The sequence below is a fragment of the Dendrobates tinctorius genome, unplaced genomic scaffold (assembly GCF_039654945.1).
Source record: "Dendrobates tinctorius isolate UK_male_01 unplaced genomic scaffold, ASM3965494v1 ptg000201l, whole genome shotgun sequence".
In the NCBI taxonomy this organism is placed as follows: domain Eukaryota; kingdom Metazoa; phylum Chordata; class Amphibia; order Anura; family Dendrobatidae; genus Dendrobates; species Dendrobates tinctorius.
Window position 1 is genome coordinate 6,552,518 of NW_027361868.1, and position 19,254 is coordinate 6,571,771.

At 42.6% G+C, this 19,254-nt stretch overlaps 1 protein-coding gene and 1 long non-coding RNA gene across 2 annotated transcripts in view; one reads left to right on the top strand and one right to left on the bottom strand.

Annotated features, from left to right (window-relative positions):
• Positions 1-19,254, top strand: part of PTPN14 (protein tyrosine phosphatase non-receptor type 14) — a 95,110-nt gene that overhangs the window by 46,054 nt on the left and 29,802 nt on the right. The window contains exons 4-5 of the mRNA XM_073553360.1: positions 8,308-8,411; positions 13,997-14,061. Coding sequence (XP_073409461.1) covers positions 8,308-8,411; positions 13,997-14,061 — 169 coding nt within the window. The remainder of the gene's footprint in view (positions 1-8,307; positions 8,412-13,996; positions 14,062-19,254) is intronic.
• LOC141056904 (uncharacterized) lies at positions 8,700-18,527 on the bottom strand. Its single transcript, XR_012221955.1, has 2 exons — positions 18,241-18,527; positions 8,700-8,844 (listed from the first exon to the last, which is right to left on the bottom strand). It is a non-coding gene; the product is annotated as an uncharacterized lncRNA (long non-coding RNA).

The following is a 19,254-nucleotide window of genomic DNA, read 5'->3' on the forward strand; positions in this document are numbered from 1 at the left end:
AGCTTTCCTCGCCTCCTCCCCTTCTACATCCATGGACATTAATATGGAGTTGGCCCCTGCAGATATAACTGTTCGGGTTCTACAAGATTTTGGAGTGGTCTGTGGGAATTTTTGAACCTTCCTCCAGGTAAGCATTTGTGAGGTCAGAACCTGATGTTGGGCCCACAATGGTGTTGGATGGGGCTGAGGTCCGGGTTCTGGGCGGCCGCCCATGTTCTCCCCTCCGTGTCTGTATGGAGCTTGTGCACTGGACACAGTCATGGGGACAGAAAACAGCTTTCCCCAAACAACTGATTTGCCTTCACAGGAACTAAGGGGTCGAGGCTGACCACTGATAATAAGTCCATAGTATTGTCCCTGCTCCACCAAACTGTACAGCGTGCCCAATGCAGTAAGAGGGTAACGCTCTCCAGAGTCCAGTGGTGGCATCTTTACACCTCTCCATCCGACGCTCAGCATTGTGCTTGGTGATGTACGGCTGCATGCAGATGCTCGGCTTTGAAACTCCTGGCGGGGGCGCAGTGTTTGTAGTGGTGTTATACCAGAGGAGGTCTGGACTCTGCAGGTACGGAGTCAGCAGAGCGGTGGTGACCTTTCTGCTCTTCGGCACTCGGTGTCCCCGCTCTGTAACATTATGTGGTCTCCACATGTGTGGCCTGTGCAATCCTTTCTGATTTTGCACTGCTGATCGCATTGTTCTCCCTGAGATAAGCCATCAATGCCGTGTTAGTTGGTGACTTTCTCATGGAGAACACTGAGCACTCGACTGAGCGAGCACTGCTTTGTATCGGAGAGTTGGCTGAGGTGACGGTCAGCGACTGATCGGCCAAAGAATCATTCGGTCAATAGCCATTTAATATGCATGACCAGCGCAATTATCCGTTATCGGATCGGTGGGTGTACGATGCCTCCATTGATGAGCAGCTGTCACTCTGGCGGCCGTCGATGTATACGCTTCGGATTGCGTTGAAAAGTGCAGCCTCATCCAATGTGTAGTGGCCGCTGCCAGGTGCTGCAGAACAGCTACTATTCAAAAAGGATCAGACCCCCCCCCCCCCCCCCCCCCAGTGATCTCTCATTGATGAGCAACGTGACTTCTCAGAAAACCCACTGTAAATGGAAACTAATGCTAGCCAGTGGCCAATGGCCTTACCGCTATTTGCTATATATTCTCTGTTATCAGGGAAGAGGCGGTCTGTACTGCTTCCCAAAACAACCGTTCAAGATGTGAGAAGCTCTTCTTGTATCCAGAATAGACAATATATCTATTACTACTTGTAGCGATCGTTCTCGGACCCCTCCCAGCATTGATCTTGATGGATTCTTCTATAGACCTTGAGATATATATTTTTTTTTTTTTCTTTTCCGCATTCTTATTGATATGTTTTACGTCTTTGTTACGCAGCCTTGATTTTCTCAGAGCGTCCTCTGATTTGAAGAAGACAACGGGCATATAAAGTCTGGGAGCATTGATGTTTTCTTAGACTTTAGGATGCCCCCGATTATCAAGGAGTGAATTCTGGTTTGACACCGGAAATGTTACTCCAGTCCCTTTTAGGTGTGCGGAGACAATAGACTGTCGGCCGAACCTGTGGCCATCAGTGAGTTCAGCCGCCTTTTTGGCGGGGCCTTTACTCTTAGCCCCCGATTCATTAAGGCTTCCGTTTCGTACATCAGTCTTTAATGATGGACGTGCGGGAATAAGATGCATTTTATGCATTTAGGATTTGTGCCGCTTAAGATGCCCCTAATTCATTATCTCCACCTCCTCCTCATGACAGGCGCGTCTTCTTTCTACATTCCTGTCGTTAAGACTGGTGTACGAAACGGAAGTCTTAATGAGTCTGGGTCTAAGGGTAAAGACCCCCATACACACAGGACTAAATGTAGGCGAACGCACGGATATCGACAGGTTGGGCTGACAGTCTGTGTATGGGGGGCTCTACAGATGACGTCGTGGAGTTAGACGTGACTAGTCTGCTTTCGGACTTCTGATCCTTTGTTTCCTACAGATAAGCAGCCTCCATGAATGTATGACGTAGACTTTGTCATAGAAAACACGGGAGCTCCCGAAAGAACAAGGTGCTGAGAGGGCTGCCGGTGGAAACGTAGGATGGTTTGGGTCAACGGCTGTCTGTGATGTATGGAGGGCTTAAGACCAACACCAATGGCTGAAACGCTGTCCACCCGCCCTGGCTTCTGGCCTATAGTTTACCTTCACAGACATGTGACCATTGGCCACCGCGGGTGGATGGAGATTGAGCCTCAGAAGCCGTCTACACAATCTCTCTGAGGTCACCACAATCCTATTATAAAAGTTCTGAAAAGTCTATTTTACTAGTTTAAAAAGCGCCATGAACTCCACAGCGCTTTACCGACATTATCATCACTGTCCCCATTGGGGCTCATAATCTATATTCCCTATCAGTATGTCATTGGAATGTGGGAGGAAACCGGAGGAAACCCACACAAACACGGGGAGAACATAGAGACTCCTTGTAGATGTTGTCCTTAGTGGGATTTGAACTCGGACCCCAGAGCTAACCACTGAGCCCCAATACAGTGCTAACCACTGAGCCACTGTGCTGCCCAGTAGTTTCTTAGTTACTTTTGTGGTGCAGCTACAATTTATTTCCAAAAAATCTGCTTGCTGTCAATGACTGGATACAAGGAGGAGTTGGAAAGCTGCAGATTTCATAAAGGGGTCGTATGGTTTTGGAAAAATTTGTTCCCTAGTAGCAGTATCTTAATAAACAAAGGCGTGTAGGAGCCGGGAGGACACTTGTAGATCTGGGAATTAAATGTGTTTTTTATGCTTTACTGTTGCGTTTTAGAGCTTTCTAATACACTTTTGTGATTCAATTTCTGCCACTTTTTAGCATTTGATTGCTGTCAGTGAATGAAAACGCTCATGTACGATCTGAGGCCGCAATCCTGTCCATCTCTATAGTCCTGCTCCAGTGTAGACAATGCTCTGTGAGCTCAGCACCCTCAGGTGTTTTTAGCTCACAGAGCATTGCCTAGATAAGCTGCGATTGTATCCAGTGAAGACAATGCACTAGAACCCAAATCCATAAGAAGCGGTGTATTAAATCTGATACATTTTTTTTAGTAAACTGCCAATCTGGGATCCAGGCAGCTGAGCTCACAGAGCATTGTCTACACTGGCTACAATTGTACCCACTTCTCAGCTGAGAGCAGGACTAGCTATGGACAGGATTACCGCCTCGGATTGCAGACGAGCGTGTTGATTCACTGACGGCAATCTCGTACTAAAAATTGTTAGAACTTGAACCACAAAGTTTGATAAAAGTTTTACCAACTTTCCAACTACACAGCATGAATGCCTTAAGACCCCCTTTTAATTCCTGGATGTCCGACTATCCTGGCTCCTACATAATTTGGGCCTCTGGATGAGATTCCTTCTGTTTTTATCGTGCTTTTGATCCGCCACAAAGTGAGCAGTCCATGTGGTGGCCGTGTGCGGGGGAGGGGTAGTCCTCTGCTCTTTAGGTTCTGTTGGTGTTTTGCATGCTCTGATTCTCCTGGTATTTGGGATTAGCCCTGATGTAAATTATAGGTTGCGGTGGGGGAATGTATTGTGTTGCAGACCTGGCGTCCTCTCCCTGTAATTTGGAGTAATGAATGCAGAAGTTCAAGGCTGCAGAGCGAGATTCAGGTTGCAGCTTGCGGCCTCCTCCGCTGCCGGCGTGCCGCTACTGGCCTCACATTGCACAGTTCGTGAGCAAAGTTTTATTTTTAACAAATGTTGGATTTTCACCCTAAAAGGCCACAGTGTTCCCTGCAAAGACAAACAGTAAGATTCCTGAGCGACTGCCGGAGATATCCACTGTTTGTTCTGCATCTGCAGATGGGTTCTAAAAGGGCAGAATCACTGCGAGGAGTAGAGGAAAGCTGGCATGTTCTCCTACAGGGCGAGGAGGAGGCTTACAGCTCGGTATCCTAGGCTCCAAAAACATCGGCTCCACCGTGTTTCTGACAGGTTCTGGTATACCTGATGCACAAATAACGCACTCTACACGGCTAATAGTGCTGTCAAAATAATGTAAATCCAAAGAAAAAGGAATCTGTCCTAAAACAATCCGGCATAACGTGTACTTGCATTACTGATCCTGTTTTATACTCCAGAGCTGTACTCACTATTCTGCTGGTGCAGTCACTGTGTACATGCATTACATTACTGATCCTGAGTTACATCCTGTATTATACTCCAGAGCTACACTCACTATTCTGCTGGTGCAGTCACTGTGTACATGCATTACATTACTGATCCTGAGTTACATCCTGTATTATACCCCAGAGCTGCACTCACTATTCTGCTGGTGCAGTCACTGTGTACATACATTACATTACTGATCCTGAGTTACATCCTGTATTATACCCCAGAGCTGCACTCACTATTCTGCTGGTGCAGTCACTGTGTACATACATTACATTACTGATCCTGAGTTACATCCTGTCTCCTCTCTGGTTTCTGTCTTTACCTTTGAAGACCTGACATGCGGCGTTCCTGAACTGTGAAATGGCTCGTTTAGCCTGCTGTATGTCCTGTCTGCCTCCCTCCTGATGCCGGCATTCCTGGTAGCTCCCACAGTAATTGCGCACAGCGCCAGCCTGTATCAGATTCCACAGATGCTTGTTGTGGTTGTTCTGCTTCATGTGATTACAGAAGCATTCATCAACTGCTTTCTGAAGATGACACCAAAGCCCTCATCCACCTTCATCACTACTTATAGAATTAACTTATTTAGATCACTTAATAAGAATATTTTAAACTACAGCCCATATTTTATTCCAGAGCTGTATTCACAATTCTGCAAGCTTCAGAACAACAATCTCCCAAACATTTCCCAAGGTTTAGTGCCAGTGGGAAGTGTAAAATTGTGGGGGGGGGAGAAATATATATATATATATATATATATATATATATATATATATATATATATATATATATATATATATATATATATATTATATATATAGTACAGACCAAAAGTTTGGAGACACCTTCTCATTTAAAGAGTTTTCTTTATTTTCATGACTATGAAAATTGTAGATTCACTCTGAAGGCATCAAGACTATGAATTAACACATGTGGAATAAGATAACAAAAGTGTGAAACAACTGAAAATACTGTATGTCTTATATTCTAGGTTCTTCAAAGTAGCCACCTTTTGCTTTGATTTCTGCTTTGCACACTCTTGGCATTCTCTTGATGAGCTTCAAGAGGTAGTCACCGGAAATGGTTTTCACTTCACAGGGGTGCCCTGTCAGGTTTAATAAGTGGGATTTCTTGCCTTATAAATGGGGTTGGGACCATCAGTTGTGCTGTGCAGAAGTCTGGTGGATACACAGCTGATAGTCCTACTGAATAGACTGTTAAAATTTGTATTATGGCAAGAAAAAAACAGCTAAGAAAAACGAGTGGCCATCATTACTTTAAGAAATGAAGGTCAGTCAGTCTGAAAAATTGGGAAAACTTTGAAAGTGTCCCCAAGTGCAGTGGCAAAAACCATCAAGCGCTACAAAGAAACTGGCTCACATGAGGACCGCCCCAGGAAAGGAAGACCAAGAGTCACCTCTGCTGCGGAGGAGAAGTTCATCCGAGTCACCAGCCTCAGAAATCGCAGGTTAACAGCAGCTCAGATTAGAGACCGGGTCAATGCCACAGAGTTCTAGCAGCAGACACCTCTACAACAACTGTTAAGAGGAGACTTTGTGCAGCAGGCCTTCATGGTAAAATAGCTGCTAGGAAACCACTGCTAAGGACAGGCAACAAGCAGAAGAGACTTGTTTGGGCTAAAGAACACAAGGAATGGACATTAGACCAGTGGAAATCTGTGCTTTGGTCTGAGGAGTCCAAATTTGAGATCTTTGGTTCCAACCACCATGTCTTTGTGCGGCGCAGAAAAGGTGAACGGATGGACTCTACATGCCTGGTTCCCACCGTGAAGCATGGAGGAGGTGTGATGGTGTGGGGGTGCTTTGCTGGTGACACTGTTGGGGATTTATTAAAAATTGAAGGCATACTGAACCAGCATGGCTACCACAGCATCTTGCAGCGGCATGCTATTCCACCCGGTTTGCGCTTTGTTGGACCATCATTTATTTTTCAACAGGACAATGATTCCAAACACACCTCCAGGCTGTGTAAGGGCTATTTGACCAAGGAGAGTGATGGGGTGCTACGCCAGATGACCTGGCCTCCACAGTCACCAGACGTGAACCCAATCGAGATGGTTTGGGGTGAGCTGGACCGCAGAGTGAAGGCAAAAGGGCCAACAAGTGCTAAGCATCTCTGGGAACTCCTTCAAGACTGTTGGAAGACCATTTCTGGTGACTACCTCTTGAAGCTCATCAAGAGAATGCCAAGAGTGTGCAAAGCAGTAATCAAAGCAAAAGGTGGCTACTTTGAAGAACCTAGAACATAAGACATATTCTCAGTTGTTTCACACTTTTGTTAATGATATAATTCCACATGTGTTAATTCATAGTTTTGATGCCTTCAGACTGAATCTACAATTTTCATGGTCATGAAAAAAAAGAAAACTCTTTAAATGAGAAGGTGTGTCCAAACTTGTGGTCTGTACTGTGGATGTGTGTATGTATATATAAAAAAAAAATTATATATTTTTTTTTTTTTATTAATACTGGCAACTTTTCCGTAGGAAAATAAGCTGTTATAAGTGTTGTCTGACCACATACGGCTGTCTAGTTCTAATGCCAACCAGGGAAATAGTGTGTGCACAGTGACTCCACTCGCAGAATAGTGAGTGCAGCTCTGGAGTATAATACAGGAGGTAACTCAGGAACAGTAATGTATGTACACAGTGACTGCACCAGCAGAATAGTGAGTGCAGCTCTGGGGTATAATACAGGAGGTAACTCAGGAACAGTAATGTATGTACACAGTGACTGCACCAGTAGAATAGTGAGTGCAGCTCTGGGGTATAATACAGGAGGTAACTCAGGAACAGTAATGTATGTACACAGTGACTGCACCAGTAGAATAGTGAGTGCAGCTCTGGAGTATAATACAGGATGTAACTCAGGATCAGTAATGTAATGTATAGACACAGTGACTGCACCAGCAGAATAGTGAGTGCAGCTCTGGGGTATAATACAGGATGTAACTCAGGATCAGTAATGTATGTACAGTGACTACACCAGCAGAATAGTGAGTGCAGCTCTGGAGTATAATACAGGATGTAACTCAGGATCAGTAATGTATGTATACAGTGACTGCACCAGCAGAATAGTGAGTGCAGCTCTGGGGTATAATACTGGATGTAACTCAGGATCAGTAATGTAATGTATGTACACCGTGACTGCACCAGCAGAATAGTGAGTGCAGCTCTGGAGTATAATACAGGATGTAACTCAGGATCAGTAATGTATGTACACAGTGACTGCATCAGCAGAATAGTGAGTGCAGCTCTGGAGTATAATACAGGATGTAACTCAGGATCAGTAATGTAATGTATGTACACCGTGACTGCACCAGCAGAATAGTGAGTGCAGCTCTGGAGTATAATACAGGATGTAACTTGGGATCAGAACAGGATCAGTAGTTTGATTACTTAGCTAATATACATAAAAAATAACTATGCTGTGTATGGGTTTTTGGAACACAATCTCTGATCTCGTGTTTTTTGAGTATAATATAATACTGTAGAAAATGCACGAATAATGACAGATTTTAGTAAAGTACGTTATGTTCTGTTCTCAAAATAGAAGTCATGTGAAGTTTTCTGAAGATCGTGTCCTTGTTCTTATAAGAAGCTCGCTGTCTCTTCTGAGTAACACATAAGATGTGTCTGTAATCGGCGTCTCTGGAGTTGTGTGCACAGTGACGCTGACAACGGCAGGAGCGCAGTGAGGAGCGTGGCATTCTACATACAGTTCTGAGTATTACAGGGACTGAGTGCCTTATGAACATGGTTAGGGTTTCAGCTGTGACTACACCTTGACTATGTTGACTACAGAAATATCAAAGGTAGTCACCTGCTATTATCAGACCCTCCTTTCTTTACACTGCATCTCTGCTTCATCAGGTAGGGATACTGTGTCTAAACAAAAATCTGGAAAACTAATGTCCATTACAGCATGCACAGAACTTAAAGGAGCATCCTGCAAAACTGAGGGGGTGAGGCATGCCCCCCCCCCCCACTAAACATAAAGTTGCTCTGAAATCTTGACCCTGTGCTCCTTTTAATATAGTGACTTTGTGAGCTGCCCCCTGCTGGTGACATGGCATTTTCTAACCTTTTCCTCTCTTGCCTTTAGTTCTAGGTGCCAGTATTACCTCCAGCTGAGGAAGGATGTGCTAGATGGCCGTCTGCGATGTACTGTGGATCAGTGCATACGACTAGCTGCACTAGCTGTGCAAGGTAATGAAGCTCCGGCACGTTGTTGAATTTGGCCGGCGGGCGTAGCCGTGTTATATGGTGCTCGCAAGCTTCACTTATTTTGTCTCTGCTGCTTCAAACTTGAACCTCCCAAAATTTGCAGAAAATTTTTCTTCTCAACTCTGCATTGCGCAAAACATGATTTTTGGAATTGTTTTATGCCAGTTTCCTGACAAATCACAATTACCAGCAGTGTCACAACCCCCCCCCCCCCCCCAAAAAAAAAAAAAAAAAAAATTCTTTAAATAGAAAATTAACATAACAGACTGATTTTATATAAATGTGGTATATTGGAAGTAAATAAAGTGAGTTTGTCATTTTATATTGCGCCATGAATGCCATAAAATCAAAATGCAGGAGACTGTTGCAGAATTGCTGTTTTTCATGGTTTGGTTTGGGTTTTTTTTGGTTCCACCTGTTAAAAAAATAAATAAATATTTGTCAGTATGATAATGTACCCCATAATAATGCAAACTTATTCAGTATAAATTTTCATATAGTTTTAACTTGTGGAATTCAAAGGGGCGGCTTTATCAGAACTGTGTTTTTTTTTTTTTTTTTTTTTTTTAATTTTTATAAAATCAGCAATATTTAAAAAAAATGTTAAGCAAGCCCAAAATGGAAATTAAAGGGAATCTGTCACCTGGTTTTGGCGGGCTATTTAAATGAGGTCTGTCCGGTCCGATGGGCGGCGTTTTGGATCTTTGCCGCCTCCCCATCCTTGGCCGCCGTCCGCAGTTTTTTCATGAATAGGAGTAGGTGTCCGCCATATTTCGCGTGTGCGCTAAGCATTCTTGGCTCACGCACGCGCAGTATGTTTTTGCCCAACTGCGGGCAAAGCCGAGAAGCCTTACTGCACATGAGCCGGTTAACTAAGCCCCGGAAGTATTTTGCTGCGTTCCGGGGCCTAGTTAACCGGCGATATAAGGGAATATCATCCCCATACAGGTGACAATCCAGCAGCTGTCGGCTGTCCACTATATCTGGCGGCTTGCTATTTCACAAACGATCGGTGTTGGCACCGTCCATATCTGTTTAACCCATTAGTTGCTGCTGTCAAAAGTGACTACATTAAATAAATGGTTAATAGATTGTGGGGGCTTCCGCGTTAATCTAATTGACACACAGAGATCACGATTGTGTGGTCCTGATGGTTACCATAGCATTTCATGGCCAAATAGCGGCCTTACAGTCTCCCGGATATATTGGTCAGTTCAGAAGATACCGACATTTAGGTGGTAAACAAACACTTTTTCATTCCGGCTATACCACTTTGCATTAATTCCTGAAAATCACCTCAAGGGTTAACAAACTACCTGACAGCAGTTCTCAATGTGTCAGGGGGTGCAGTTTTTAAAATGGTATCATGTTTGGGGTATATAGATGTGTGTGTGTGTGTGTGTGTGTGTGTGTGTGTATATATATATATATATATATATATATATATTTTATTTCACCCCCAAAGTAACTTCAAACCTGGATAGGTCCCTCAAAAAAATAAATTTTATAAATTTCCTTGAAAAAATGAAAAATTACTGCTACATTTTTAACCCCCTTAACGACCGCCGATACGCCTTTTAGCGGCGGTAATTAAGGGTACTTAAACCCTCAGTTCCGTTAATTCACGGTGCAGTGGAGAAAGTAAATGGCGTCCCCCAGTGTCGGATTTTCTCCGGGGTCTAGGCTGCCGGGGGTAGCCGAGACCCCAGAGAACATGGGTCGGTTTCTACCGACCCCCGCTTTTGTGATCGCTGTTATTAACCCTATAACGGCGACCACAAAAAAGCCGCGATTTTGCATTTAATCTCTTTACTCTGATGTGATCGCACATCAGAGGAGAGAGAAATAAGGTCCCCGATTCCCCTCACACCCCCCTCCCCCACGTACCTCCCGGTGTTCCTGGGTCCCTGCGGCTTCCTCCGATGGGCGCCGCCATCTTGGATCTGGAGAAAATGGCGGGCGCATGTGTAGTGCGCCCGCCTGGAATCTGCAGACTCCGGCCGGCAGATTCCATTCATTCATTTTGATCACTATGATAAACTATCCATAGTGATCAAAATAAAAAAATAGTAAATGGGGGGCCCCCCCCCTGTTTATCACCCCCTTAGATAGGCAAACATAATGAAATAAATATATATATTTTATTTAATTTTTCCATTAGGGCTAGGGTTAGAATTAGGGTTGGGATTGGGGCTAGGGTTGGGGCAAATTAGGGTTAGGGGTGGGTTGGGGTAAGAATTGAGGGGTTTCCATTATTTACTAACTTTGGGGGTCTAATTTCTCCTGTTACCCTTGGGAAAATAATAAAAAAAAATTGGGGGCAAAAAAAAATCACTTTTGTGGAAAAGACTTATTTTCACGCCTCTGCATTAGAAACGTCTGTGAAGCACTTGGGGGTTCAAAGTGCTCACCACACATCTAGATAAGCTCCTTAGGGGGTCCAGTTTCCAAAATGTCACTTGTGGGGGGTTTATACTGTTTAGGCACATCAAGGGCTCTGCAAACGCAACATGACGCCCACAGAACATTCCATCAAAGTCTGCATTCCAAAATGGCGCTCCTTCCCTTCCGAGCTCTCACGTGCGCCCAAACAGTGGCCCCCACCCCACATATGGGGTATCAGCGTACTCAGGACAAATTGCACAACAACTTTTGTGGTCCAATTTCTCCTGTTACCCTTGATAAAATCAAACATAGCGGGCTAAAAAATAATTTTTGAGGTAAAAAAATTTTTTTTTTTTTAATTTTCACGGCTGTGTTTATAAACTTCTGTGAAGCACTTGGGGGTTCAAAGTGCTCACCACATATCTAGATAAGCTCCTTCAGGGGTCTAGTTTTCAAAATGGTGTCACTTGTGGGTTTTTTTTTTTTTTCCCCCACTGTTTAGGCACATCAGGGGCTCTCCAAAAGCAACATGGCGTCCAATCTCAATTCCAGCCAATTCTGCATTGAAAAAGTCAAACGGTGCTCCTTCCCTTCTGAGCTCTGCCGTGCGCCCAAACAGTGGTTTACCCCCACATATGGGGTATCAGCGTACTCGGGACAAATCGCACAACAACTGTGGGGGTATGATTTCTCCTGTTACCCTTGTAAAAATAAAAATTTAGGGGCGAAGAGATCTTTTTTTTTTTTTTTATGGAAAAAAAATGATTATTTTCACGGCTCTACGTTATAAACTTCTGTGATGCACTTGAAGGTTCAAAGTGCTCAGCACACATCAAATTTTTTTGTAAAAATGAGAACTCGCTTGTCAACTTTTAACCCTAATTACTTCCTAACAAAAAAAGTATTTCCAAAATTGTGCTGATGTAGGAGACATGTGGGAAATGTTATTTATTAAGAGATTTATGTGACACTTCGCTCTGATTTAAGGGCATAAAAATTTAAAGTTTTAAAATTGCAAAATTTTCAATATTTTCGCCATATTTCCATTTTTTTCATAAATAAACACAACACCTGTCGAAGAAATTTTACCACTAACATGAAGTACAATATGTCACGAAAAAACAGTCTCAGAATCAGTGGGATCCGTTAAAGCTTTCCAGAGTTATAACCTCATAAAGTGACAGTGGTCAGAATTGTAAAAATTTGGCCCGGTCATTTAGCTGTAAAATGGCTGTCACTAAGGGGTTAAACTTCCTAAAAGGCTAACAAAATTAGCGTTTTAAAAATGGTGCTAATGTAAAGCAGGCATGTGGGAAATGTTTATTATTTTTGTGTAGTATGACTATCTGGATTAAAGGGATAATCATTAAAAATTTGAAAATTGCAATATTTTTTTTTTTTTTTTAAACTTTTGTCAAGTGTCTGATATTTTTTATAAATAAACACAAAAGATATCAATCTAAATTTACCACTTTCATAAATTATGTGCCACGAAAAAACAGTCTCAAAATCACTGGGATTTGTTGAAGTGTTCCAGAGTTATCACCACATAAAGTGACATTGGTCAGAATTTTAAAAATTGGCCCGGTCACGAAGGGGTTAATAATAACCTACCCTTAAAATTACAGACTGTTCCATGTCTTTGTCAGTGGGCAAACTTACAAAATCGGCAAGGGATCAAGTAATTTTTCTTTCACTGTATCTACAAATAACTTTTTAAGCACTAAAAGTAAAAAGAAATACTACCCTATTCTACTGATATGGAGAATCCTGCACTCTTTACTGAACATAAAAAGATGTACAACAAACCCCCACCCCCCAAAAAGACTAGTGGAATTAAATTTCAATTCTAATTGAATTTTTTTTTTTTTTAGTACCGTATTTTGCGGATTAGAAGACGCACCCCAAATTTTGAAGAGAAAAATAGGAAAAACTCTCCCCGTGACATTTTGTGAAAACCCGGAGGTCCCGCACTTCCATGGTTTACATTTCGGGAGACGAGATCTCAGCGGCAAGATCTACATCTGCACATGCACCGCCCCCGGCAGCCGTTTTCCCAGAGTCCACTGCATAGTAAGCCATGGAAGTGCGGTGGCTCCGGGCTTTCACAAAATGTCGGCGGGGCCCCCTCGCCACCGAACACCCGCAGCGTCGCACATCCGGAGTCCACCACAATGTAAACCATGGAAGTGCGGGGGTTCCAGGCTTTCACAAAATGCTGGAGGAGCACCCGCGCCTCCGAACACCCGCAGTGTCGGACCTCCAAACGCCCCCTCATCACAGCCTGTAACAGCACGGCACTCTTGCCTCCGCCAGCAGCAACTTTGAGACCCTGCTCCACCGCGGTCTGTATATTCGAATTATAAAACGCACCCCATTTTCTCCCCAAATTTGGGAGGGAAAAAAGTGCATCTTATGATCAAAAAAATATGGTACATTTTATACTCTGAAATGAATTGTCATTTAAAACTACAACTGGTCCCAAATGAATGGAAAACTCCCTCAAACACCAAGGTGAATGGAAAAATATAAAGTTTATGGCTCAGTGGAAGACTAGGAGAAAAAAACCCACTAGTGTAAAAAAGAAAAGTCGCCTTGTCATTAAAGGAGTATTCCCATCTCCAAGATACTATGCAATATGTAGCACATGTAATAGCAAATTCCTCCAATTAGAGATGTGGCATAGTTCTTCTGACTCGCTGTGACTCATGTGCAGGCATTGCAGGACCTTAGGTATCCATGGTTACAAGAACCTAGCAACTAGCTAGCTATAAAGCTCAGTGGTTGTAACCATGGATACCTAAGGTCCTGCAATGCCTGCACATGAGGAAAGAGACCTAGCGAATCAGAAAAACTATACTACATTACTAAGTGAAGGTATTTGCTGATGTCATTATTATTATTGCACCTGCTACATATTGGGATAGAATCTTTGAGATTGGCATACCCCTTTTGAGAGGTTCATGACATTCCGAGCTGTTTATATGCTCCCTTGTGATATGTTGCTCACTTTTCTCTCTGCCTGTTGGGTTTTGGCCCAGTTTATTTTCCAGGGTACTGTTTAATGTTTAGTAGGTTTAATTGGTTAGATAATTTGTGCTTCTGCTGCCTGGGCTACGACTTTACATTTGCAAATAGTTTTCTGTTTGTGTTAATGAAAGAAGACTTGTTTTGTCTTGCAGTGGAATCTAAGGCTTATCCATTTGAGACACACGACTTCCTGGCTGAGTACATGCTTTTTCCTGCGGTATGTTTCCACACTGTACATTTATACATCTGTGTTTTTTGTTTTTTGTGTTTGTTTTTTTTTTTTGTTGCCCTCACTGAATATTCAGTATATGTCGACACAAGTCATTAGGCATAATTTCTCCAAAAAAAAAAGTCGCCCATGCACACCTTTTTGGTAGAAACCAGTGATCTCCAATGTGTGGTTTTTTTTTTTTTTGTTTTTTTTTTTTGCTAGCAGGGGGAATAAAAAAAAAAAAAAACTGACTCGGTGGGCAAAAAATGCATTTTTTTTTTTTTTTGGTCAGCTGTACGCTAAAGCGGACAACTTGCTTCATCTGCCGCAATGAATAATTGCATCGATGGTGTAAGTATAACCCCCTTAGATGCTGCTGTCAGCTGCACCAGTAGCATCTTTACTGTTAACAGAAGGAGTAGGCTCCCTCTTTAAACCATTCGGCACCTTGTGATTGCAGATGTCTGATGCCAAGTAAAGACCACTATGGTGGCCTGTTAGGATAGGAGTAAAACACCTCCAGCTCACCGGTTTAAGACAACATGTAGCTCTGAGCATGGAACCGCCGTGTATTGTAGTGAAAAATTCCAATGGAGAGATGATCCAGCCCAATGACAGTGAAAAAGCCAGATTCTTTATTCCGTCAGATTTGTCAGAGTAGAAGATAAAATTTCAGCATAGATAGAACAAAAGGTTGCGCTATCAACGCGTTTCAGGTGTCGCAGCACCCTTACTCATGATAGCCTGTTAGGATGTTTAGTAACACTTTAGAGGAAGAAAAAAATTTTTTGTTCCACTTTTTCAGCGTTATGTTACTTCCTGGGAAGCGTAGAAAGGATTCACTAATTTGCTGACATCAGTTTAAAATAATCTTGAGGTGTGTAGGTTTTAAAACTGTCACTTTTTTTTGTTTTCTATTTTATATAGGCCTCTCAAAGTCAATTCATAAGTTTGTCAACTTCCTTAGTAGTGGCTAAACATGTAATTAAGAGAAATCAAAGGCAGAGTGAAGTACAAGTATGCATATACAATAATGAATGTAAATCCCATAATAGACATATAAACAGTATGAGTGTGCATGTAAACACGGGACCATAATGAGAGGGAGATTGATCGGCCAAAAAAAAAGGCAAAACCACTAAATAAGAAAACTGAAAACAAAATGTCCTATGGTATAATGAAAGAAGTGAATACTTTATTGAATAAAACTGTGTGCAACGGAGAAACTGGGATTTAGATGAGCTTGAACAATGGGCATCCAGGATGGGAGGCATAGAACTAAGCAACAGCACATGTGAAAAAGTCTTGGGTATAGTAATGGATCACAGACTGTGCATGAATCAACAGGCAAAAAAGGCAAACCCAGTTCTGGGATGTATTAAAAGAAATATAATGTCTAGGTCACGTGAAGTAATTGACATTTGACTTTTTAACTTGGCAAGGGCAAATCCAGCAGAATCAGCTGTTTAGTAGTTTTGGGAGCCATCATGTATCATGCTATGCAGCAGTTTACTGCGCAACAGGTGCATATTGTGCTAAGACCGAAACTGTTGTACATAGCCCGAAACTTTGGATAGTTGATGAGGTTGGTGGGGAAAAGTGCAGAAGAATGTGAAACGTGTTGCAACAATTAGTGCATAATCTGCTCGTGCTTACTAGATCCTGTAACCACAACCGGTAGATAAGGTCAAGTTTATTTTGCTGCCGTATGTGCAATCCATTCAAGATGTTTATCTCTGTAAATTATAATCCTCCTAGATCATGTCAATGCTCTGGAGATCCTTCTATAGGACACTGTTTACACAGCAGTAACATAGCAGCTGCCTTCTTTTGAAGATTTAAATCTAGTAGTTTGTTAATTTTTATACGGCTTTTATTTACATAATCTAATATATAAAGCTGTATGTACGTGTGTATGTCCAGGATAGGCATCCGCACCCTCGCAGCTACAAAATTTGGCACAGTCACACGTCTGGACCCCGAGAGCGTCGTAGGCTATGTTGTGAGGCGAAATTTTAACCCTGCGTGTTCCAATTCACTAAACAATTTTGCCCCTATCTACATAATGGGGGAGAAAGTGTGTATCAAGCCCCGCCCCTCATTATGATGTCACAATGGTTGCCATGGCGACGCTGATGTCATAGGTTGCAAGCTCCGCCACTCATTATGATGTCATAATGGTTGACTATGGGATGGAGGATGTGTGATGGGTATATGGACACGGGACTATGTGATGGAGGATAATTATAATTTGCTATAACTAATCAGTTAGTTACTATGCCCGGGCAGCGCTGGGCTCATCAGCTAGTTTTAATAATAAAAAGCTCTTCTAGCTTCCTGCATGCAGCTGCTCTGCAGACCTGTGCGTCTCCATGGTTACAGACTACAAACAATCCCTGTGTAGTCTGATCCACCAGTTGCGGTGCTTCAATATATTTAATTTTTTTTTTTCTTGACAACATAAGAGGCAAATGTAAGGGAGTCGCTGATTACTTCGAGATCAGATGTAGCAGGGCTTCTTAGCCAGTAACCTTGAAGAGAAATCCTTCAATAAGCATTAGTATTTTGCGTTTTGTATCCTTGCATTTATTTGCAGGGTATTTTGTAGGTGAAAATTACTGTATCTGCTTTTTCCCTCACCAAGATGGGAAATTTGTGGTTTATTGGGACTCAATTCATCGAGACAAATCGTTCTGCAGATGAACTATATACATAACAGTATATTTTATTTAAATTTTATTTTTTTATAGTTTTTTTGGAATCCTGATATTGAAAACATAATAAAATCTGATTGTTGGTTGCAGACTCTCTGCGCTCCTGCCGATCAGCTAGTGGAAAGTGCGGTGGTCACTTGCACGAGTGTGTGCACCCTCCTTATTTAGTTCACAAGATAGAAGGCGGTAATATCACAATGGGGTCAGGATTTGCAGCGTTGAGAATTGCTCACCCACCTGTCCACTCTTTCCCCATGTGCTGACTTCTCCCGTCTGTGCTCTCTTCTTGGACCTGTCTACACCCTTGTCTGCTGTCTCTCTCCTTCCTGTGCTGTCCCCTTTGAGCTCTCACCCCTGTGTCTGACCGTGTACAGAACAGACCACAGCTCCTGGGTAGGGGAGGAAGCAAAGTATTTTGCTAATGTAATTTCAAACCTATAAACATGAGGTATTTCTGGTGTGAAGCTGACATTGGTGACCTCACCAGCAGAATAGTGAGTGCAGCTCTGGGGTATAATACAGGATGTAACTCAGGATCAGTAATGTATGTACACAGTGACTCCACCAGCAGAATAGTGAGTGCAGCTCTGGGGTATAATACAGGATGTAACTCAGGATCAGTAATGTCATGTATGTACACAGCGACTGCACCAGCAGAATAGTGAGTGCAGCTCTGGGGTATAATACAGGATGTAACTCAGGATCAGTAATGTAATGTATGTTCACCGTGACTGCACCAGCAGAATAGTGAGTGCAGCTCTGGGGTATAATACAGGATGTAACTCAGGATCAGTAATGTATGTACACAGTGACTCCACCAGCAGAATAGTGAGTGCAGCTCTGGGGTATAATACAGGATGTAACTCAGGATCAGTAATGTCATGTATGTACACAGCGACTGCACCAGCAGAATAGTGAGTGCAGCTCTGGGGTATAATACAGGATGTAACTCAGGATCAGTAATGTAATGTATGTTCACCGTGACTGCACCAGCAGAATAGTGAGTGCAGCTCTGGGGTATAATACAGGATGTAACTCAGGATCAGTAATGTATGTACACAGTGACTCCACCAGCAGAATAGTGAGTGCAGCTCTGGGGTATAATACAGGAGGTAACTCAGGATCAGTAATGTCATGTATGTACACAGCGACTGCACCAGCAGAATAGTGAGTGCAGCTCTGGGGTATAATACAGGATGTAACTCAGGATCCGTAATGTAATGTATGTTCACCGTGACTGCACCAGCAGAATAGTGAGTGCAGCTCTGGAGTATAATACAGGATGTAACTCAGGATCAGTAATGTATGTACACAGTGACTGCACCAGCAGAATAGTGAGTGCAGCTCTGGAGTATAATACAGGGTCAGTACATAAAAAGCTGATTCACTAGGTACATGCATCATATTACTTATGTGTGCGAATTCTATATATAAACTGATAAATTGACACCCACATTCTCGTAATTACTACCTTTAGTTTTGTACGTATCCATCTCTGGTTTGGATACATTGCTTTGATTATTATTTTCTTTTCCTTCGGCAAGTTGCCTTCTGTTTGTCGCAGCTGTCCGGACTTGTCTCCTGCTTATCTCTGGATACCTCTCCCTCCTGCATACTTTTGTGACAGAAGAAACAAATAATGTGTGCAGGGCCTCCGGGGAAGGACCGGGGAGTCTACTGAGCACAATACCCATCGCCCGCGGCCTTGTTTTTTCTCTCTCGCCTTCTGTCACACTGTGGTCTTGTCGTGTTGCATTCCTTGTGTGTTTTATTGCTTAATCTGTCATCCATACTTGGCAAACCTTCAGAGACCTATTCAAGGCTATTGAAGCGGAGGTGTGTTCCTCTGTTGGAACGGCGAAGAAAGGCTGCAGTGATGTAGACGTCCTTCAAGTCAAGGTTTGCGTGTGTGGGCTCATCAAAATAGATGGCTCTGTGCTGTAACAATTACTGATTTATGTAGCACCATCATAGCTGCTGAGCTCTGCATGGTTAGACCTCCACCGGAAGGTGATGACCTCCAGTTATGATCGCCATCTGGTTTGGTAGCCTACTTTGGATGGTCCACCAAAAACTATGATGTAAAAACAAAAGCAAAACACACAACAAATATCCTGGAATAAAAAAAGTAAAAAAATATATTGCAAAAATTGCATGAAGGTAGTAATAATAGTAATAATAGGGTATTTAGTTACTATTATTACTACCTTCATGCAATTTTTGCAATATATTTTTTTACTTTTTTATTCCAGGATATTTGTTTTGTGTTTTGCTTTTGGTTTTCTCTGTGTAAAGGTCATGTGTTCATATGCAATTACATTTTGCATGCACATTAATTTACTTTTTCTGCTCAGACCCAGTTTCCAAAAACTATGATGTGTATAGTATTGGACTCTTTATATGACGGAGACATTTTGGACCCACCTCAAGCTCAATGGTCCGGGTGCAACTTAAACTCTTCCACCTTTTTTATTGTCATGCCCCT